Here is a 23711-nt window from a genome sequence, read left to right as displayed (position 1 = left end):
AGTAAAAGGGATTAAAAAGATTGAATCACACTTTCATGAATATTACAATTGTACTTAAATGGGACTGGAATTATTAAACGGGCCAGGTGAGATTACTACTGACCAGCACCTCAATACTGTTTCTTCAAAGGATTGTTTCTTCCCGTTGCCAGCCAAGGTCTAAACTGATATTGGCAAAAATACAGGATGGAAAAAAAATTTGTCACGAAAGTATAGATAAAACTAGACATCTGATGCCAGTGGAAACCAAAATTTTGAATGATGTTTAGCTCGAAAATGTACCATTTTTTAATGACAGAGACTTTGAGACGAGCGATTCGAGTTTGCCCTGTTGTCGGATGTCTTGTATACGTGATCTCCGACTGGTAAAGCATTCGAAGTCATTAATCGTGCAGAGCATCTGGCAACAGTGCTAACTCGCGGTCAAAAAAGTTTCGATAGTTTAAAAGTGGTGCGTTTTTAACCTAAAAATAAGTCGTAACTATGCTTCCTACTGACATCAGCTATTCAGGGTTAAAATATCCAGACAAAAATTTTCTGCACCCCATTTAACTGTTACGAAAAGATTCTTTTTTAGCCAAAAGAATTAATGGTACCTAATACAATATCATCCACTCATTTTTTTTTGGTAGAGCTCACGTCATGATCAGTGAGAAATTAACACATATAGCGCACGTGGGGACAATACCTTTCCTTGGCAATACCACCTGGGCCACCTTCTTGCTTCCTTCTTTTTGTAGGTTTCCATCGATTTCACCAGGGTGCTTGAATTCCAAACCCTTCGATTAAATGCCCCCATCTACACACAAGGTTACCATGCTACCCAAATAATATTTATCTCGAAATAAATTCATGCAATCATGCATAGATGAGGCATAACTTAGATTCTCATCCATTCATCAATCGGTTTTCGCTCACTATAATCCCGTTCGATTCGGGATAACGGTGATTCCTAAAATATCTAAACAACCAATTTAAATATCATTATTAAAAAAATAAATTAGTGAAGGAATCAATCGATTATTAGTGAATTGATTTAATCTTTTGGGCATGGATAGTCAAATAAATAATGCTGAGTTGATACACATGGCGGCAACATTAATATGAGCGGGTGTATTTATTGATGTCGATAAATGCTATGGATTGCTCACATCCAGTGCAAATTGGATGATCAGCATATTAATTTGCAGGCAATGGGCGTGTTGATTTTCAAGCAGACAAATTATAGACACCGAGGACTTTTTGTTGGATATACTTACGGTTACATTATCTCTTTCACATCCATAATAACCCGTGTGATCCAGCCACAACACACCAAGATTTCCAGGCATAATTGGAACAAGTCTAAAGCTTTTTTTTTGATAGGATTAAGTGCTATAATTTATGAGGTTTGACAAAAAACCAGCACCTTAGTTCAAACATTAATTTTACATCAAGTCCATACATACGTCTTTTTGTGAGTAGGTATAATTTGTAAATATGGATTGATTATTAGCATTCAAATGGTCTCTTCCAAATGAAAATAGATTACAGATTGTCAACTGACTAGATGCCTTCACAATTTTTCATTCTTTGTCCATTTAAATGAAATCACTCCGCTACTTACTCACCACCATTTAGGGTAGCAGTAATTCCTCTCAATCTTTTCAATTTTATCATCTCATTTCACTCACGTATGTATGTTTAAATGTTCACACACAAACGTTTCCAATTGCATGCGGATATCAAGTGTTTTCGGATTTCATAGCAGGATCGCACTATAGCCCTTGGCTTACTGTTCAAATGTAGTCAAAGAATCGACACAAGTCTAGATCGAGAGTTTCAATGAAGAAGACAGAAGTAAAGGAGAGTAGAAGAGAAAATGGGCATTTATAATATGAGGTATTATTTTTATCTTTCAATCTTACCTTTTTTCTTAAAGGATGACATCTTTCAGCCCAAGCGCGTAGTTTATCAACAGTTTATTTTAATATTTTTTGATCAATCTTGATGCGTTTAATAGTTTATAGCTAATAGGATTAGGTGGCTTGGTTTGAAGAGGGTATCAATAGGTATTTTATAGTCAAGAGTTAGTTTGAAAAATTTAAAATTAGCTGAGAAAGGAGATCGGAGTATTTATTTTGGCAATTTACAAAATTCATTTTATTTTTTAGTTACATAGGAGTATAATATATTTTTAGAGTTCGTTCATTTAAAATAGGTCGGGCACAGATCAAACATAAAGTGTGATTGAATTACTTACAATGTGGTTTGTGTTTTATTGGCGATCGGAAAAGGCATTCAAAAACTTTCCTGCACGTTTTATTCCATCAGTGCACACAAGCACTAATGGTGTGAGCGTTAGTGTAAGGATATCCTTCTCAGACTGCGCCAGTTGCTAATTGACGGGTTTGGTGCTGCCCTCCAGTGGCGGCACGCAGAAGCTAGAGTGTGTATATATGTGTGGAATGCAAAAATCTGAACGCAGTCTTAGGGTCAAACGGGTAGTACTGTCTCAAACCAAAAAAATTGTGGTATGCGAGTAACAGTTAATGGAAAGGTGAGTTCGAGGATTGGCGGGGAGGATGCATGCTCATTGGTGAGGGGAATTGGGGCGCCAAAAGCAATAGGAAGTACACAAAGAGGTATGGGATCGTACACTCGGACCGTGGGGTCGTGATTCATCAAAAGATGCGAGTGGATGGAAGGGAAAATGATTGAAACGGTGGTAAGTAAGCCTTCCCCATGCGGCCATATTCTCGAAGGTTAAAAAGATAAGAAAACGCGTATTCGCCGCCCAATTTCCATGAGTTAGTGACGTCATTTAAGATCTGTTTCATTCAATCGATCAGGCAGAAAATTTCGGACAGGGGTAACTAAAAGATTACAGGAGTGTAAACGATAAACGACTCACACGAGATCCGTACACAAGTCAAGCCAAGCAGCAGCTATACGGAGCGGAAGGAGTTCAAAGAAGAAGGACTAGCATTTCATCTGCGAAAGGGTTGACACAGGCGATTTTTCGTCACAAATAAATCGAAAAGTGGGCGACGGAAATGGAAACGAAAGAGAAACACGGGGAACCCGTCATTCTTTTGACTGCAACACCAATATCAATGGAAACGTAATGTTGAACGAACCCAAACTGCAGGGTAAAGTGACGAACGGGATGAGGATGTGAAGGTGTTTGTCGAAAGTGTGAGTTTAAAATGAAAGTGGGATCACAGACGTTCCAAAAGCAAGTTGCAAAGACAGCTGTTGGAGGCGAAGTGCAGAGGCAGCTAGCAAAACAGAAAGCTGAGAGTGCGCGTATGAGGAAAATGAAATGATCGACATACGTACAGTCACCCTAAAATTTTAGATGCATAGAAATGGAGAGAGTAGAATTGGGATATGAACAATTAACTCGCATTGAAACTCAGTGTATTATCTTTGAAGCTTGCTTTTTTCGTATAAAGTGCATCTGCTTGATCTGTCCGTGTTCATTAAAAAAAATGGATGAACAATCACTACCGCTGAGTAACCTTACGACATAATGCCATAATTTTGTTTTTTTTTAGTCCTAAAACTAATTTGTTTTGCCTTGTGCCTTTTGCCTTTCTCTTAGTCAATCAATACTTGATTGAGGAATAGCAAATTTCCTGGCGATACACTATGGAAAAAAAACAAACATATTTCACAGTCACCACACACATAACTTCCAAGCACTGAAGGTAATTAAAAGAACACATTTGTCGCTCATACCTTCTTCAGCCGGTATTCCTTTCCAGCATTGAAGTAAATATTGAAGAGCACAGTTCTTCACTGGTATCACTCCTCAGTACAACACCACGTTCTTCATCTTGCACCATTTCGATCTCAAGGCTGATGCCGACGTCTCAAGGTATGCCGATACACATTGGTGACAATGATTAGTCTAAAACTTTCACAACTTTTTTTAGGAAACAAAAACAATAACAACGATAAAAAAGTATGCAACAACCTCATCAAAGGACTTGGAACCACTCGCCATAACTCACAATCTTTCGGAACATTTCTCAGCTATGTGTTTCACTTATTTATGCCTTTGTTTCCGGCATTTATTTTCTTAAAAGTCTTCTCTGATTGCTTCTCAAAATGTCTTTTGTACAAAGCAGCTAGTTTTAAAAGTGAGCAAAGAGTAAATTATTTAGGGTGCTCGATTTTTTTCAATTTTTCCTAGTCTTAATTGTCGTTCCTACGAGACGGCGAATAATATATATATATTTATTTATATATGTATATACTTATTTTTTTAAGTCGAACACCTTGGTCATCATTTCGATAGCCCCCTTTTTTTAACAACTTATGTGTATTCTTCTAATTACATCGGAACAAACTCTCATTTACCTCGGCCCCCAAATTATTCATTCCATAGGAAAATTAGGAGGCCAAGGTAAAAAAAAAACTCGCTAAAACTTTCCCTTAAAACATTTATGCTCAGTAAACTTTATAGAAAAATTCAACAAGACAGTAATAGAATTTCAACCCATAAACTTTCAATCGTCATCAGCTAAATTACTTTCTCTTTTATTTCATGTGATTGATAAGGAGGTATGCTCACAATCCTTGAGTAGTATTCGGGCGGGGACGCGGTCCTCCGTCGCGGCGGTGGATGGCGCCCGCGCTGCCCGGGGGAGGAGTGGACGCGCCTCGGTGGCGGCCACCTCGTCTTCGATCGCACCTATCTATAATGCTTTTCATGCATCATTGCAACTAATGAAGCGGGCCTTTGAGACTTTGTAGTCCTGGGTGAGGTATGTGTCCCTGCACGCATGACGCAAACCAGCAACAATGTATGGAAGGAGCCCCTTCTTTCAGAAACGAACTTAAGATGCCCTCCTTCAAGTGCACTTAGGCTGTGTGCATCTTGGTCTCGCGGAGGATGTCCTAAACTTTAGGACCCAAGCGAAAGTCCCTCGATCTGAGGGACGCTAGCATTATACAATTAAGACCCCATCTCGTAGCGTTTTCGGTCATACTGAAATGTTGAAAGGGGGAAAATGGCGGAGATCTCGAGATTCAATTTGGTCTCAGTAAATCTCATCGCCGTTAGATGTCTCTGGGATAGGAAAACGGCCCTTTCGAAAGGGTCAAAAAAGATGAAGCCGAACCCTAAGCCTTCCCAATTGGAAGGTAGCTCGAGGGTAAACAGACACGCCCCTTTTTGCATTTAACGATTATAGCGGTTGCTCCCAACATTGACGTAACGCTGTTTAATTTAGCAACTGAGGACCCCACTCGTGACAAGGATTTCAGCTAACTCTTTTTTAGTTGCGCATGCGCAGCGCAACTCGTGATGGCGTGAAACGCAAAGTGCTTACATCAGGCTATCCATAGATAAATTTTTAAATGCTGATACCAATATTTTGCCTCAGCAACGCATTTACAGTTTACATGATCTTACCCTGCTACGTTAATACTCACTTGACTAGTCTTCTTTAACGGCGATCTATATTGTTTAAAACTTGATTCATCGCCTAGAAAACGTCAGAATATCTGGAGAAGACCATTGTCTGTACTCGCCTTAAAGTCAAATTTTAAAATTTTACCTCGGTACTTGAATTTGCCAGTAATATGATCATATTTGACGTATGATTTGACGAGGAACTCGTTTAAAAAGGTCCATTCTATATGCCCTGAAGATTTCAAGCTGATAACGCAAGTTTTAAACTAATAATTCTCCACGGAAAAGAAAATATATGACCGGATGAGCTGGAGTAATGAATGCACTCTAGTGAGCACCCGTTTTGATGGCAAATACTTGACCCTTTGCACAGTAGAATTTCAGAACCCAATGACATACCCCCACTCTTTCGAGATTAATTAGCACAGGAAGCTTTGAGCCAAAGTTCTCCTCGCAAACTCTGGAAAATCTTTAGTTCCACGGCCCAAAAATCCAAAACCCATCGCCAAGATATTTGACTCGGACAATATCACGACTGCGCAAGTCTAAAAGTAAGTTCCGAGCATAAGGTTTACCAGCTTCAAACCTAGAACACTCTAAAAGTTCCTAGTTGCGATCACACAATACCTGAAACAGTGTTAGGTTTTTCAGTATGTAACTACAGGATGCTTTTTCACCAGGGGGTGTGGAAGCCTTTGCGCAAAGAAATTACAGTAGAGTTATATACATTAAGAATAGCAGAAATGATCTTTACATCTCACTCCGTTTTATGACCTCCTGGTCCCGCACTAATTATGAAAACAGTCATGTCAGATAAAGTGCCGGCAACCGTTCAGGGTTTTCTAACTGTGCATCATAGCACATTAGGCTTCACGCCTATTCGTCGGCGATGATGGGATTCTTGAATTTCGTATGGTCAAGTGACGTGCGATAGATGTTTCAAGGTCGTTACACATATTGACATGAGTTAAATGAAATAAAGAAGCCTCACGGGGCTCACATCGATAGCGCAGCTGTCATTCAAAATCACAAATCTAATACGTGTAGTGGTGAGCAACGCTACCGGCGTGTTGCATGGTTTGAACTATTTTTACATGCGATATCAATTAGTTTTGTAAATGATTATTATCATCCTTTTAGAATTGCCTGCCAATTATAAGCGTCAATAATTATTTTAACCTACCGGACTCAGTTTTATTTGCATAAATGCAACGTTTTCTTCCATGCATTTTCTCCATAAAATATTGAATTCCAGTTATTGCAACATACTACTCCAAGTTCGAATTATTAGCCTTCTAAACCCCATGAAATCGGCCTCATTATTTTATTAAGTGATCCATAGTATAACATAAATGGTCAATCTCAGATTCTGCCAACAGTTCACAGTCAAAGCTGCATCAAAGTCTACACTCATAGCAAAAATTATCGGAAGACACTAAAAATAGTATATCTAGGAGTTTCTCGTATGCTGGAAGTTAAAGAAATCGTATCGGTTATCTTTCACTGCCTCTAGTCCTGCCCACTTCTGACCATCCAGCAGTCGGAGACTGGAATGAATTTAATTTATAAGAAGATCCCCTTCACTTTTCACTACCGTTAAATGTAGACCGCACAGTTTTCAATATTTTAAAAAAGACGTGACATCTATTACCAAAGGATTGTTTTACGAACTGTAAAAGTTATTGTTTCTCATTCTACTTGGCTTTGTCATTTTAGAAAAGGAGATAAGCAACTCGAATATACTCCTCTTGATTAATTCCGTTTTTTTCATAATCTGCTTAAAAATTTGGCTTTTTACCGATATTTTTAGCGTAAGCCTAAAATATTTAGACTTCTCAAGATTACATCGGACCTGAATCACCGTAGGGAAAATATATACAGCAAACACGTCCATATTATTTGAATGCACAGTATTTTTCGTTTATGCAGCTGTTGATCCCAAAATTTGAGCCTTATCATCAGAGTGAACCGATAGTTTGTCATTTGAGGGCCCAGAGACCGGTAGGAAAGGAAATGGCCATTTAGAGAAGGACCATTTTACTATTTGGAGTCGGATCTAACATTTATTTTTGAAAATTATGCTTTACACGGTTTAACTACCAGTCAAGCCTCATATGATTACTTCTTTGGAAAAGAAAATGTGTTTTGGAAAATATAAAATTGGCAAAAATGTAAGCGATGACCTCATAGCGGATATTCCCAGCATCCATCGCTAGGGCTAGGTTATCGAATCAGCTAAAGTGTCGAGAACACTGATTGTTGAAGAGTTGACAACACTTAGTTAGCGAGCCTGATGTACTCTGCGGCGAAGTCTCCTGAATGAGTCAACTTCTGAGCGTTCTTACGCCGTTTCTGTGTCTTACTAAAGTGCTGACCTTCTTTTTTTTACGAGTATCCTCCATTCCACAGAAAGTATCATCAATAGTGTAGTTACGGGAGCCCGACAAAGCGGGAGTGAAATATTGCCGCCAGAAGTCGAGGAACGTAAATAAACAACTAAGGGGACTTATTACTCACAAATGGATATCATTTGGACCGGTAGAGCGTGGGAAGCTACCGTTTATGTTCGCAGAAATCATATTACTGTAATGCCGGTGCAAAGTTAGCGTCGCGTACATTTGAAATTCACTCTATAATCAAGAACAAGAAAGAGGTCTCAGGAAATTTATGCTTAGGTAGCAACAAAGAGAACGAGATTTCATTTATTTCCGCCTGAGCGAACAAGAAGACTCCAGCATCAATCGCTATGCATTTTGTGAGCAAGGTTTTGGCATCGCGATGGCATATATTATTCTTAAGACGAACTACATAAACGTGGACAGGTTTTCGTGTTCTCAGTTCAGGTGCATGAAAATGTGAGCTCTACTCGAAATGCTACCAAACGTGTTCGTTGAGCACTTTTTTCATCCTCCACCCCCAAGCAAGACCAGTCTCGGTTTTCGATGTAATTGAGCGATTTTAATGTTTCCACGAGTACATTTGACGATGAATAGTATGAGATGCAACGATCATGAGATGAGCTATACGAGAAAGTTCTGATAGTAATCATCAATATGTAACAATTTAACCCGAATTCATTAGTTAACAACACCCTAACCCAAAAAGTGCTTCATCATTTTTTTTTTGAAAAGTCTAACGAACATACATAAATACGTTTCAAGTAACGCAGCGGCAAGTCATACGCATTGTTTTCACACTGGAAATAAACTAACCTAGTTAATCAAGCACACTATATTTTCGTTGACGTTCGTTATTTCCAGCTCTCGACAAAACGGATGCTCGCGTCAAAGAGGAGCGATCCGAAAAGTCTGTTCGCATCCATCGTGACGATTCAACATTGAATACATATTATATATTTGTTGCGATCATTCGCTCTCGACTGATTCCGCCCGGCTACGCAGGCCGCCGATGGCGTGAGCGCCAATAACTCCCCCGACCCCTTACCTCCCCTCTTCCCCCCCTTCCTCAGAGGGAGAGAAAGCACACATTCACGGAAGCTCGCGAAATAAAGGGAGCCCCAATGCCTCGTTGCGATGAGCAACTGCCGTGCGAGCACAGAAAGGTGAGCGTTCTAAAGCTGTTCTTTCGTTTCACCGATGCGTTCTCCGATTCGCTCCCTGAACATGCTTTTCTGCCGCACTGAAGATATTCGCAGCAGCAGCCAGAAATGACTCTTTGTGTGCTGGCGAATCGGAGGGAAACGCGGTGCTGTGTAGCGCGACCTTTCTGACGACAACGGGACAAGGTTGAACTCCTCACACGAGGAGCGACGCCGATAGAAGAAGAGGAAGACACGTGACTAGAGGAGAAGGAGGCGACCTCCTGAACCCTCCCTCAACACACGCACACAGATACGCACGCCCTGCAGCGAGTCTCTCCACCAATCACTAAGCAAGGCGTACGTCACTGCCTCTTGAGCGAATCCTCCACGCTGACCAGCTTTCCCAGGATCCTCTTGTAACCACTCGCTCGCTTTGATCATTGTGTACAGGATTTTCTTATCAAAGTTCTTGTGTTCTTTGATGTATTTATAATAATAATAATAATAATAATATTTGTATGCTTATGAATTTTTGTGTTTTTCTTTCGGGACGCTAAATATTTTTGGAAAAATTTTCTCGCGGCTTTTTTTTTGTTTGATGGGGGAGATATAATTTACGATCATGATTTCTTCAATAGGTACTTTGGTTAATATTATTATTACTGATAATTTTTTCTGATTTTTTTCCAGAAGATCATCTACGGATTGTCTCCTAAGCAACGGTGAGCGATGGTCCCGGTGTGGTCCGCGAAGGGTTGGGGCCTCTCGCAAGTATCGCCTCCGGGAGTCTCCAAAAGGCCCACGGCGTCGGCGCGGGCCTCCCGTCTGCCCGTGCCGTCGTCTCTCGAGCGAGAAGGGGGGGCTGCCCGGAGGTGGCTCCCCTCCGCGGCGGCCCTCGTCTTCTTCTTCCTTCCGTCGATTTGGCAGTGCGGTTGGCGGGAGGCGGTGAGGAGGAGGAGGTGTAGGGAGTGTGGCGGCGGGTCCCCCGCCGGGCCTCTGGACTACAGCCCGGTGGCGATATGCGGCTTGGCCGTCGTCGAGGCGATCTCGGAGAGTCGGACGTCGATGGGGATGCGGTCGTCGTAGAGCGTAGGCGCTTGCAGGATGATGCCAGCCGTGCCGACGAGCACGGCCAGCGTGAAGATCCAGAGGAAGAGGCGATCGAGCACCATTGCCACGTACTTCCAGTCCTCCTTCACCTGCGGGCGAACGCAAAAAACAACATCATCAAGAGATTGTTACCTTTCTAGGAGGTTCACTGTACCTCATATTCATTGGTATCAGCAACAATGATAACAAACCAATGTAACTCAATTATTCTTCTTGATTGTACGCGATGTTGTTGTCTCTTTTAACTTATTCATTCAACTGCTCTGGAAACTTGTCAACAACTTTTTACCCTTGACAGCCCTCTGCTTATTTATAAACTTCAACACTTTCCCTTATTGATTTAAATTAACATTTCGTTAAAACAATTACTATTAATGTAAGCAAATTATACTTCTTAATTATACACGATGTTGTTGTCTCTTTTAACTTATTTATTCAACTGCTCTGGTAACATGTCAACAAAATTTTTTACCCTGGAAAACCCTTTTCTTTTTTTATAAACTTCAGCACAAACAAACAGACAGATGACAACAGACGCCTGATAATGTCACTCAGTGACGAAACCATGGTCGGTCTTAATAAATTACTATGTGGTAAATAATAAAGTTGTTGATCTTTCTATTCCAGCCACAATGAGCTTTATTTGTGGCACACGTTTCTAGTACCAGACACAACGATCTTCATTGTAGCCCATGTTACCAAAACTAAGTAACAATTCGCTTCATTGCTGCACAAATTTATAGGCAGTTATGACATTTGTCTTCATTACAGCCCAAATGTTTACGTAAAAGCTACATTATCATCATTTAATCAGTTTCTAGATTCTAGCAAGTGGCTTTCATGAGGTTTAACTAAATTACAGTTTAACCGTAACTCTTGATAAGGAGTATTCAGGTCCAAAACCCGTTAGATACAGGTTATTTACAAGCATCAAATTAAATATCCTCAATTTCTCCCAATAATAATTCGAAAATCGAGTATTCACTCGTTAGAGTATAGATTCTGTTCTAGCATTTTTTCCAGTATTCCGTTGCGAATTCCGTTGAGAAACAACAATAGAAATTGGTAAGAGGGATGCATAATTATTAACTTTTTTTGGAATCCCATTTCCACACCATTCCAGCGGGAAAATTTAGGAGTATGCATGGTCTCACAAATCATCTATAGTACCAGGGGGTCCATTGTAGACGAAATATAGAAAAAATAGCAATACTGCTGCTCCCAATTCTGTGATAGAGGGGAGATGGAGAATAGCTATTGGAGAATGCAGGTGAAGTTGACTCCCAACTCGTAGCCGTGGCTTTATTTATATGCACATGAGCAGCGTAAAGGCGTCAGTATCATTGGGATTTATGTCCAAGTATGAGCGATTCTGCAATATTTCTTCATCTTATTCTCAGGTAAAGATTATTATACCATGCCAATTGGAGGGCCTATGTAAGCACATATGTGACTCGATTAGTCAGGTTCTTAGATACACGCGGATTGGGGCAGTACTAACAAAACTGCGAATAAAGTCATTCAAATGCTTCAATTCTATCCTTATCTCACTATTGCAAATCCCATTATTCACGTTCCTACATCATAACACTCCAAAAATATTTTGAAGAAAGTCTTTACTCATTAGAGTATAGATTCTGTTCTAGCATTTTTTCCAGAAGACCGTTGCAAATGCCGTTAAGAAACAACAATAGAAATTGGTAAGAGGGATGCATGATTATTAACTTTTTTTGGAATCCCATTACCACATCATTTCAGCGGGAAAATTGAGGAGTATGAATTTGTAATTTGGTGGGTCCAAGAACGCACCCTTGTGGAATCCTCCTCCCGCTTGGTGTGGTCGGCGATGAATCGGACGCCGTCGATGGCCTTGTGCAGCTCAGGGCAGTGGTGCCAGTGGTGGAGGCGCCTCCTCCGGGTACTGCCGCCCCCGCACACCTGGGCCGGCGGCGGGGGCGGCGGGGGCCTCGCCTCGCCGTTCCCCGGCGTCTCCACACAGCTGCTGCTGCCCACCTCCTCGTCTTCCTCCTCCTCCTCGTCGTCCTCCTCCGTCGTGGGCGTGCCCTTCTCGGCGACCACGCGCCGCGCCCTCACACCGCCCCCCTCCGCACCCGAGCGCAGCGCCTGCTTCCGGCGCCGCTCCGCCTCCGCCGCCTCCTCCTCCTCGGCCGCCGCGGCCGCCGCAGCCGCTGCCGCCGCCGCCGCAGCCGCCGCCGCCGCCACCGCGGCCGCCGCCGCCGCTGACCCCAGGAAGGTGGTTTCCTCGTGCAGCAGGGGGGGCGGGGCGGAGCCGTGGATGCGGCAGCCGCTGCCGATGAGGCTGACGGGGTCCATGAGGTCCCTAGTAACCGAAGCAACGAGACATGCGGGTGAGGCGAGGATATCACCGGGAAGCTTTCTAAATAAAAACGTGCGATACTTCACAGGGTGGAGAAAATTGTGTCACGAAATTTTAACCCATTGATTGCTGATGCCAGTATGAACCAACATTACGAATGATGCTTAGGTCGAATTATGACTATCAACGGAAAATCGTGTGGGTTTACACTGTCATCAACCATCCGAGGTTAAAATTTCGCGGCACAATTTTCTCAACCCTGTATAGATATAGCCCACGCTTTACGCATGGTACTCTAGTGAGACTATAATTGGGATAAAAGTTTCATCAAGAGGTGTTTGAGAATTTTTGTCCAGGTAGTTGTGCATTTGATATTCCTTTACGTCTTTTGGTTCTCAAATTCATGAAACTAACGCCTTTTGAAGTATTTTCTCACTTCCGCATTTAAATGCAGAGCTATATTAGAACCAGAGACTTTCATTCTTTTTCATAATGACTTTCAGCCTTTTTTGTTGTATGCTGCATTTGAGAGTTATACATTAGCATAGGTAATTTGGATATCTCTTTATGTCATTGCCATCGATGATTAAATTTATATTTACATTTATAAAATAGTTATACATTTCCGTAAAATGGCATTCCAAAAGGTTCTAAATCAAGCTATAGTGAGTCATAATAGGGCTTCATATACTTTTCTTCATGCAGATAATAATGCACGAGAAAAATAGCTATTATGAAAGATAAAAGAGAAACATTACAGTAATCATTCATAGCATGCATACTAATTTGAGCACAATATTCATGTAAAAATTTTCTGTGGCAATGAAAACCAAATGGATCTATGCTATCATCATACACAGAATCAAAGTTTATCGAGGCTGTAAGGATTAGAATTTCGAGACATGTACTTCAATAAAGCTTACCACTTGTTCCATCACGGCCAAACTCTTTTAAGTATTGTTAATACTAAGATGAGATATTAAATAGAGTGAAATTTTCTCAGGTTGAGCAGTGGGTGAGGCTGTCGAAGGGGGACGTTTTGAAGAGTAGCTCCCTTATTGCTAACACGGCTGCGACTCAGTCAGTAAAAGCCCTGATAACGTTGAGAGCGTCACTCGTCGTAACGTCGGCCCTCAACAGCTTCACCCGCTGCCCAACCCGAAAACCTTTTACAAATGTTGTAAGCAATCAAAACCCTAGAACTTCCATTGCTCTATAGAGGTTATTCAACAAATAACATGGAGGATACTCCACCCTAGACCGAATAAATCACCAAGAAACAACTATCTTGCGTACAATGGTTTCATTTAAGCAATTCACGCACAAAATATCTAAATTTTATGTTTAAACATAGCCGAAAGGGAAAATACATAACAGAAACACTTAAATCTCAGACAAATTTAAGGAGGAACAGATAACCTCTACCCCCGTCCACGGCAACCATCGCCTTCTTATCCATATTGCTGGAACTTTACCGTAACTCAATATCATCGGATTCCAAATATTACAAATGAGCGGGGTTGGAAAGAAATAGGTCTTAAGCTGGACTCACCCTGCAACATAGGAAGGAAAGATCATAAATTGAAAATTAAGTTAAAAAAAAAAACAGAAAACAGACATTTTGAAAAAATCTTTTCTACATATAGGAATAAAGGAGTGGAACGACCTACCTGAAGTTATTTTTAAGGTCTTCCCTGCAAATGCGAAAATTTTTAGGAAGAAGTGTTCATCACTCACTGATAAATTACGTGGTTGATCAAAAGGGAGAGTGTGAAATTGGGTCAATGTTCATTTTTTAGTTGTATTATATTAGAATTATTGTATTTAATGGATTGTTTGAAATTGGTTTAAGTATTGGGACAATGTTAAATTCTTAGTAGTATGAGATTAGAATTAGTGTATTATTTTAACCATGGGTGCCTATTCTGTTTATAAACTTTGTATTAGATAGATAGAAACTTGGTATGTACACATTTGTTATTCATTTACATCTAATGCTGCCACCCGGCAATAGCCTACTTGCAGCAATGTATAATAATAATTCCGCTGACCGTCAGTTTCGGCACTGACGCCCGAGTACTTGTGCCGCCTCTTATGAGCCCGCCACCACGATGAACCCCTACTGCCTGATGAGGAAGGAGACCACCCAAGGGAAGGAAGTCAATGGAAGAGAAACTGGGCTCGGTGCGGCCGTCTATCGAACCCTTATCCCAAAAATACAGAGGGAGAGAGTTGGGCGAGGAGGAAGAATACCCACCCTCTGTCAATCACTATCTCAGTGTTCCAACCGAAATTTTAGTTGGGATAAGTGAGCGTAGAGCTCACCTCGGACTAATTCACAGGCGTGCGAGTTGGACGTATTCAGAGTAAGGGGGTCAGCTCCCTTCCCTAAGCCACCTAATAGTTTATTTTGATTTGGGATGCACGAAAGCTTCACCCGGGATTCGAAATCAGGACCCAACGCTCAGAAACCATGCCCTCTACCCACGAGGCAACAACGCTTCCCCCATTCTTTCATACAATGCCACTACACTCAGCATTCCTTTTCCGCTTAGATTCATCCAAAACAAATAAAAACGCCAATCACGCAATGCAAAAATCCTCCACTTGAATTGTGCAGGGTGAATTATGCCGAGAGTGGTCGTATCTGGCCGAATTTCAGCTACGCTGAGATGTATTTCATGTTGAATTGGCTATTCTGGTGCTTGAATCAGGAGATATTATCGCAATGGGAAGCCTTTTTTTGGGCCTAACGTCACGTCAATCCATTCACCCCATCCCACTTCACTTGCGAGAAAATTTCACAGATATAAAAAATCATTCACCTTGACCGGGATCCGAACCTAGATCCCCGATTTCCCGGGAGAGTGCTTTGCTGGTGAATCCGGCAGCACTCGACTGCAAATCTACTGGATTCCGGTTCGAATCCCGGTCAAGGCGAATGATTTTTTTCTGTAAAACTTTGGCGCATTTGTGCACGGCGGATGACTCCGTAAAGTCTTCTGGCAAAACTCGGTATACTGAAATCCTCCTCCACATACACCCATTGAGGCGCCTTTTCGAGCTAGAACGTAGATGCAAACGTTAAGCTAATCGTAAAATGGGGTTTGTTAAAAGAATATTAGGAAAGTGCGACGACAAAGTGAGAGAAATTAGCTACTTTTCCCTCGTTAGACCACATTTAGAATACGCTGCCAGTGTTTGGGACCCTCACGAAAAAGGCTTAATAACAGAGTAAGAACGCGTGCAAAGAAGAGCTGCCAGGTATGTGAAAGGTCGTTACGATAGTCTTGTAAGTGTAACTGACCTCTTAGATAAACTCGGATGGGAATCTCTGTCGGACCGTAGATTGAAAAGTAGACTAAACCTTTTAGATAAATTCAAGAGCAGTGTCTTTTCTAACGAAGTTAACCATATCTTACGGACGCCAACATACTACGAAAGATCAGATAATATAAATAAAATAAGAGATATATGTAGATTGTAGAACGGACAGGCTCAGAATGTCTTTTTTTCCACGATCAATAAGAGATCATAACGGCAGCAATAGAACTCGTATATAGATTGCATGACTTGTAGTGTAACATACTAACCTATGTAAAAATTAATGCATGTTTCTCAATTCAATTATTATTTTTCTAACAGCATATGGTAGTATAGTTTGTTAGTATGCGTGACGCTTTTTTGACCGTGTGGTGTGCATGTGGGAGTCCAATTGCATGCTGCATGCTTGTGATTGATCACCCCCTGCCAAACACCCTTGAGGTGGCTCGCAGGGTATTATGTAGATGTAGATGCAGACGTTAGATGAGCGGGCCACCTTAGATAGGAGAAAGAAGAACGCCAAAGGGTATCGAGAGGAGCTGGTCTCATGGCGGCCGTTTGCAACCCCCACAACACGGGGCGAGGGTTGGGCGTTGGGGGGAGGAATATATCCACCCACCCGTTGTTATTATTCTCATGCGGGCTTGCCCTCTACCAGAGAGAGAGAAAACTCCTCAGAGAGAGGAAAGGGTCGGGCTTGAGGCCCTAGGGGAGGGGGAGGAAAGGGAGGGGCCGTAATCCCACCGAAAAGAAATTGGAGGGGCGGTGAGAGTATGGGATGGGGTAGGCTGGGAGATTGAGGGAGAAGGAGCGGTAAAAATGCAGATAACTAATCGAGGAAGGGTATACTTACTCGAGTAAACAACTCATCAGTACAGTGGTGCAGCGAGGGGGGGGGGGATTTGGGGGATAAACCCCCCGCCCAGAGCCCAGATAAATTTTTAAGTTAAATCTAATTTACTTAATTGGATTAATATTGCTTATAGAATAGTGTGAGTATTGACAAAATATCCCTCAGAAGGCCGTAAAACTCAATATTTTGAACCATTTATCTTAATTTTTTCTGGGGGAGGGCCCACGCACCTCCCGATCACCCTGGAGGGTGTACCACAACCCTAGGCACCCCAGTATTAGTTGCACCTGAAACCCCGCCTAGCCTTAATGTTATGCTGCGCCCTTGCATCAGTACATTAGTGACTACGCCGTAAACAACTATGGCGTGAGAGGCAACTTCAACTTCGGTTACCTGGACCAATATTGAATATACGCTATATTAAACTTTAAATCAGAATTATCTTAATTAATATGAAATAAAATGGCCTCAAATAGTACCTATTTAACTGAAAGTTTAAAAAGACTTACTACTCATTTTCGTCACGAAAGTTTATAATAAAAGCTTAAAATACAACTTAACCTGCCGTAATCATATAAGAACAAAATGCAGTGACTTAGAGGAAAAACTTATTCGTTATGTCCTCACAATAAAATCTCTCATTTACGGATATAAATGGTCCCAGAAAATGTGTCGTTAAGCGAGAGGTGTGCGTAAAGTTAGAGGTGACCCTGAGAAAACATTATTTTTAAGGTTTAAATTATTCCTAGCAAGTATTATAATCTAATAATTATGGGCAACTACTGCAACTTTAAGCGCTTTTTCTTTTAAAAGTGGTTCGGGTGCAGGAAAAGGTTTGCACACACTCCAGTACCGCTCACTGAAAACCGCGCTAAAAATATTTTTTCCCCTCTCCCAGTTGTGTTATCTGTGGACTGCTGCGTATCAATCATAGGCATCCGCAGGCTCAAAAGCGTGCCACGCACGTCTGCACGAAATCCTCAGAAATATGGGATTGCCATTTCCAAGAAAGTATTCCAGGACACCCTTCCGTTCACACTCCTTGTATCCCTCACCCTTGTTTCACAAATTTCTATTTCCTCAATATCCGAGCTATTCATAAACGCAAATTTTACAGAAAAAAGATAACATCGATAAGAAATGGGTGAGAAAATCTACTCTGATGCTGCCCGTTTATACGAAGCATTGTGCCTTACAAGGTGGCTGTAAGTATCCTTGTAAAAGAGGTTCGATCCCAATAGAATATCATATATTTCTGCCAGGTAATCGAATTCTGTCCTTCAATCAGAGGTGTCCTTGAATAGAGGTATCACTCTATTTTTACTTCATCGTAAAAAATTTCAAATTGATGCTCAAGAAAAGTAAAAATCATTTCTGAATTTTAATAAATATCAGATCTTATTCACCGGTATTTTTAGCCAGCCATCAGGCATGGGGAAAATTAAAACTCAAGTGAAATATGAAAGTTATTAGGGTGGGCCTAAAGTTTCTTTCTGTAAGTTGGAGATGTGGATGAATTCTTCTGGACATTTGTAGCCATTGGCGTCGTCAGCATCAACACTTTGGGGGGGACAAATGGGGTTATATTATAATTTTTATACAATTCAGGGGGGGAGACAAAACTGATTTTTCAAATATTGGGGGGGGGGGAGGTGTCCCCCATGTCCCCTAAGGCGACGTCCGTGTTTGTAGCAAAAACTGCTACGTTTTGCGTATAAAAAAAGACCGTGGGCAGCCCTTGCAAAACAGACAATTTTTGACGAAATAGATCCTCTTCTTTCAAACGCGATTCATAGGGGTCAAATATTTCACGATCAAGCAATTTTTTTCTCTACTTTGTTTCACGATGGAATGACGCCAAAAATCTTCGTCTGCACTTGCAAATAAAAAAATAGAGCATTCAAATGCGTTACCACCACCCTGACAAACTTCAAGTTGAGTCAAAACACAAATTAGGGATTAAAGCAAGAATTTTATCTGATATAATCCTCCTCGACAAAGAGAAAACTTTCATCCCCTCACCAAGATTTCATCGAGGCACCCGCACCACGACGATTCGTAAAGAGGGATGAGAATTAACCATACTTTCCGAAAATTTCTGATTCTTTTGAGCCTTTCGAGGGGGGAGCGTGGCTTAGGCGAGAAGATATGAAACTGAAGTTGGGAATTTGAAACAAAAGCGGGAGGACGTGAGCTGAGAGAAGTCGTTGTTTGTGGGGACTGGACCACCTTCTCGTTTCTTTGAACCGCTTTGCGAAGGGGATTGGGGGGCAGGGGCTGTATAAGGGGGGGGGAGCTTGGAAGGTTCCCGTGGGGTTATTCTGGAGAGGGAGAGAGGGGGAGAAATAGGTTGGATTCGAGCGAGGAATGCAAATGGGCGAGGGAGGTCCCGTGGGAAGGTGGCCGTCGACAGAGAACACTCACACATAGGGATGAAAGAACAGCCCCTCGGCCTTTCCAAGGTCCACTTGCCCACCACGTCACCCGCAAAGGAAAGGCGGAGTCATACCATTGTTAAGAATAGGACAGCTGTGAGACACCCCAATTGCTAATTAAATCAAATACGTTTTCAATTTTATTATATATTTTTAAGAGCCATTTCCAACCTTCCCTTAATATGTAAGTAATAGGGTGGTTTCCTTCATCAAATAAAACGAAAGGCATTGATTGTGATTCGTTACCCACCATCAGTGTATTCATAATATACAAATTATTTGATTTTAGAAATCCCAGTTCAGACGAATGGCAATGATCAATTTTATCCTCATTTGAAAAAGGCCAGATTGGCGCCCATGTGATGCCATTCCACGTGACGTCACAGGGACCTTTAGGGTGGTTTCCTATTATTTTTTATTGCATACATCGAAAGATTAATACATCTGGAGTATGCATTTCACGCTCTTAGATTTTCGAATGGATATATCTATTTTTCGCGATTAAATGAAAAGTGAAAATTTTCAAGCGCGCGAAAACGCGACGGCTAAGTAGGAATGATGGGAAAACTCCATGTGACGTATTTCTGGTTCCCGCTGCCGCCCTGTGAGGCGACCTTGAGGCGAGGCTTTGAGCGTTGAAACGACGCAGGATGCTAGCAGGTAGCAGGTACCATGCTAGCTGGTAGCGCTTGGCTTAAATAATGATTATTAATACCTTATCAAACGAAGGAAACTTTCCGACCTTAGCCAGTTTTAATAGGTGATTATTAAGACATGTTTCCCTGAGCTATGTGCCTCATGCATGCATTGGTAATCTCAGACGATGTAAAACTCCTATCTACTCGTGTAGAAACTAGGTCCCTGTGATGTCTCGTGGAGTGGCATCGCATGGGCGCCAATCTGGCCTTTTTCAAATGAGGTTAAAATTGACCATTAACATTCGTCTAAACCGGTATTTCTAAAACCAAATAATTTGTATACTATGAATACACTAATGGTGGGCAACGAATCGCAATCAATGCCTTTCGTTTTCTTTGATGAAGGAAACTACCCAATTCTATCCTTGGGAGGCCTTCGGAAGCTACCACTAAAAAATTCTCAAAGTGTGAGATGGCCTAGAGAGAGGAACTGAACGTGTGATACTGATACTATTGGGGAATATGTAGTCTGTGGTGAGCTTCACTTAGTACTTCTTTGAGATCTTCAATTTTTAGGGGAAAAACGAGTGTCTGCTCCTATTTTTTCGTCTCTCTTATTATATCGCTTGGGACCTGGAAATACAAAAAAGTATTAAGATGATGTTATCCGTGACGCTCTGAAAGATATACGTTCCTAATTCCTCAAGCAATCTCGGCCTGGAAAAACGCAAGCTCTTAGCAAAGAAGGTGCGCACTGTGGTCTACTCAGAATTTATTTAAGACCGCTATTGTTTGAGTTTTTATGGTTATCTACTAGGCAAAACATATTTATTATTTTCATCATTTTCGTCGGACCGGGAGACATAGATTCTAAGATGATCTATCTCTCTCTCACTCTCAAAGATTCTAAATCGCTCAAGAAATCTAAGCCTAGCATGTATCGTCGAAGTTCTTCGCCGCCGCAGCCTAATTCGTGTGTAAAATTGTGTAAAACTCACTGCTTGCTAGTTGCAGATCATGAAAACTCACACACGCTGACTTACCCAAAACACATTACCTCATAACTAGAGATACGTGAAAATCGCATTTCATTTTTATTTTATTGCACTTTCAATAACAGTTTATCGCATTTTGTAGCGTCTATTTTTTATTTTCATATTTTGTGGTAGATGACGATAAAATGTAGTGAAACACAGTTATACGGCAAAATACAGAATATTTCAATTAATTATGTTGTAGGATAATAACAAATGAAGGAATAAGACATATGGTGGCGGAGGTGTAGCTTGCCCGCGCCCACTTGTAGTTCGCGGCCACGTGGAGTCCCAGCCAACTAGCAGCTGGCCAGTCGCTCACATGCTTTAAGCGGTGAGTGTCGGCGGAGCATTTAAACTTCGCTCGGCACAAAATGCACGAATTTTGACGTCGAAAGGGCAAATTTGTGTAAAAATATCAAAAAAGTCCAGTCATCGCCTCTATGTCGCATTTATCGCATTTGCGATTTTCACGCATCTCTACTCATAATTAAAGTGGCTCCTCAAGGAATGGTCTAGAATGTAGTGGAATATTGGTAGGAGGGAAGAGGAGGCGGTTGCCAGTTGGGAATTCAAGGAAGAAAAAGGGAGGTGTCCAGATGAGGAGAGAGACAAGACTTCGAGATGAGCTTCTTGGGAGGAGGACCCGGAATGGTGAGAAGGAGGGAACGATTGGGATAAAGAAAGGAGGGTGGTCACGTGACCAGAAATCGAGGGCGAGGCCCAATCTAGGTGCGAGAAAGGCACGAAGCTGGGGATATTCATTGTTTATTTTACTAAAGAATTCGGGGACAACCTCGGAAGTTTCGACACTATAATCGATTTTTTTCAGCAATAGATTGTATATGAATTTTAACACCACAACAGAGGAATAAAAATGTTCTCATAGTTTTCAGTTTGAATTGAGTTGTTTCCCTTACGCTACACCATCTATGACCATCAAAACTGCGACAGTCATAAACCTATAGAGAATGTCTATGTTTAAGATTCCTGCATTTAAACTTCAATATATTTTAAACAAATTTAATCATGAACAACTCTAATTTCAATTTAGCCTAACGAGCCTACTGACATACTCTTGCTAAAAGGATATCTACCTCTACAGCTAATATGCGATACCTTCCTTTACACCAGGTTAACACAATATTTTTGCAATGGCTGCCTTGGGAATCAAACTCCAATGGAACGGGAAGCAAACCACAGACTGCTGGGCTGGTGACCTACTGAGCAGACCACTATGCAATATAAATTCCATCTCCACCGACTCCTATAATTCTAGATACTCTGTGCGGGTTCATTCAATAGTGAATTAATTTACATTCGCACATTGAATTTTAACGGTGAATGAAAACTTTTTAAAACTTTGAGTAAAATAACTGATAAAAATCACGATACATTTCTCCTTCTTCTTTGTTTTTATTAGCATGTAATCTATAAGCAAATCCTCTGCATTGAATCAATTTGAATCAACAATATACGGCTCGTAAAATAAATAATATTGGTTGTGTTGTATAATAAAACATAAGTTACCTCTGATTAAATTCTGTACATGAGCATGGAATGATAAAAAATAATTTCTCTACTTATTACTACCTCTGACGGCATGGCGAGACACAAGAAGAGTAATCTACATCTACATCAACATAATACCCCGCAAGCCGCCTAAAAGGCGTGTGGCAGGGGGTGTTAGGACACCAGCCGTTTACAGCTAAAAAAAAAAATTAAGTGCTCAAACGAAGTTGGGACTAGCGTTTATTAAAGTCCTTTATGGTTCGGGGGAAAAACGAATTCGCATATCTATCCGTTCGGCAAAACATCTCTCTTAATTTATCACTTCTATCGGACCTGGAAATATAGTGTGGCTCTAATATTATGTTCTCTGTGTCGCTCTTAAAGATATCCATTCTCAATTGTTCAAGCAATCTAAGCCTAGCGCGCAGCCTTCGAGTCTCCAACGGCTCCCAGCCTAACTCGCTTAACATCTGGGTAACACTGTCTGTACGCCCGTAGCAGTTTTTGACGAAACGCGCAGCCTTCCTTTGAATTTTATTCAGTTCGCGGATTAAGTCATTCTGCACCGGATCCCATATGCTCGCTGCATATTCAAGGTGCGGTCGGACAAGAGCGAAATAGCACCTTTCCTTTACTTTCTCATCCGAAAATCTTCCCACAATACGCTTGACGAATCCTAATTTCTTCAGGGCTGTGCCGCAAATATTCTTTATATGTGTTCCCCACGTGAGGTTCGAGGTTATCGTAACTCCCAGGTACTTTACTTCGTCTGTTGCCTTTACATTAATGCCATCCACTGCATAAACGTGGTTAGAGTTGGACGAATTCCGCAAGAAATGTACCGCCATGCATTTGCTCAGATTAAGTTTGAGTCCCCACTCTTGGCTCCACAAATGAACGTTGTTTAAGTCAGATAATAGAATTTCATAGTCAGAGTGATCACTAATTTCGCGATAGATGACAGCGTCGTCAGTAAATAAACGTATTTTACTGCTTAAGCGGGAGCAGAGATCATTAATGTATATAATGAACAACAGGGGGCCGATTACGCTTCCTTGTGGAACACCTGATGTAACGTTTACAACATCGGAGCTAATTCCGTCAAGAATAACTTTTTGTTTATGATCTCTGAGAAAGTCGCGTATCCAGTTTAACACTGTTTCGTTTAATCCGCATGACTGTAATTTGTATAAAAGTTTGTTGTGAGGTACAGTGTCGAAAGCTTTCTTAAAATCTAGAAACAGTGCGTCAACTTCTCTTTTCGATTCACCAGATTTTATAACGTCGTGAAGAAAGAGCGCGAGCTGTGTTTCGCATAATCTACCTTTTCGGAATCCGTGCTGAGAGTCATGGAGGAAGCTACGTCTGTCCAAGAAAGTCATGATATTGCTAACGACGATATGCTCAAGTATCTTGCCTTAATGTGCAAGCGCAACGTTTTCCAATTCTCGTTCTTCAAATTCCATCTCACTTAGCTTTGAAGTTGAAAACCTTTTTGCCCCTCATGTCATTTTGCAGAGCA

The 23711-nt window shown here is 41.4% G+C and overlaps 1 protein-coding gene across 1 annotated transcript in view; it reads right to left on the bottom strand.

Annotated features, from left to right (window-relative positions):
* Positions 1–9489: 9489 nt before the first annotated feature.
* LOC124171649 (acetylcholine receptor subunit alpha-like) overlaps positions 9490–23711 on the bottom strand; it is a 501957-nt gene continuing 487735 nt past the window's right edge. The window contains exons 10-12 of the mRNA XM_046550909.1: positions 12279–12396; positions 11865–12215; positions 9490–10144 (exon numbers count right to left, since the gene is read on the bottom strand). Of these exons, the coding sequence (XP_046406865.1) occupies positions 9947–10144; positions 11865–12215; positions 12279–12396 (667 nt within the window). The 3' untranslated portion in view covers positions 9490–9946. The remainder of the gene's footprint in view (positions 10145–11864; positions 12216–12278; positions 12397–23711) is intronic.

The sequence above is a fragment of the Ischnura elegans genome, chromosome 1 (genome assembly GCF_921293095.1).
Source record: "Ischnura elegans chromosome 1, ioIscEleg1.1, whole genome shotgun sequence".
NCBI lineage: Eukaryota > Metazoa > Arthropoda > Insecta > Odonata > Coenagrionidae > Ischnura > Ischnura elegans.
Note: the sequence above shows the minus strand (reverse complement) of the source record. Positions and strands in the feature narration are given on the sequence as shown.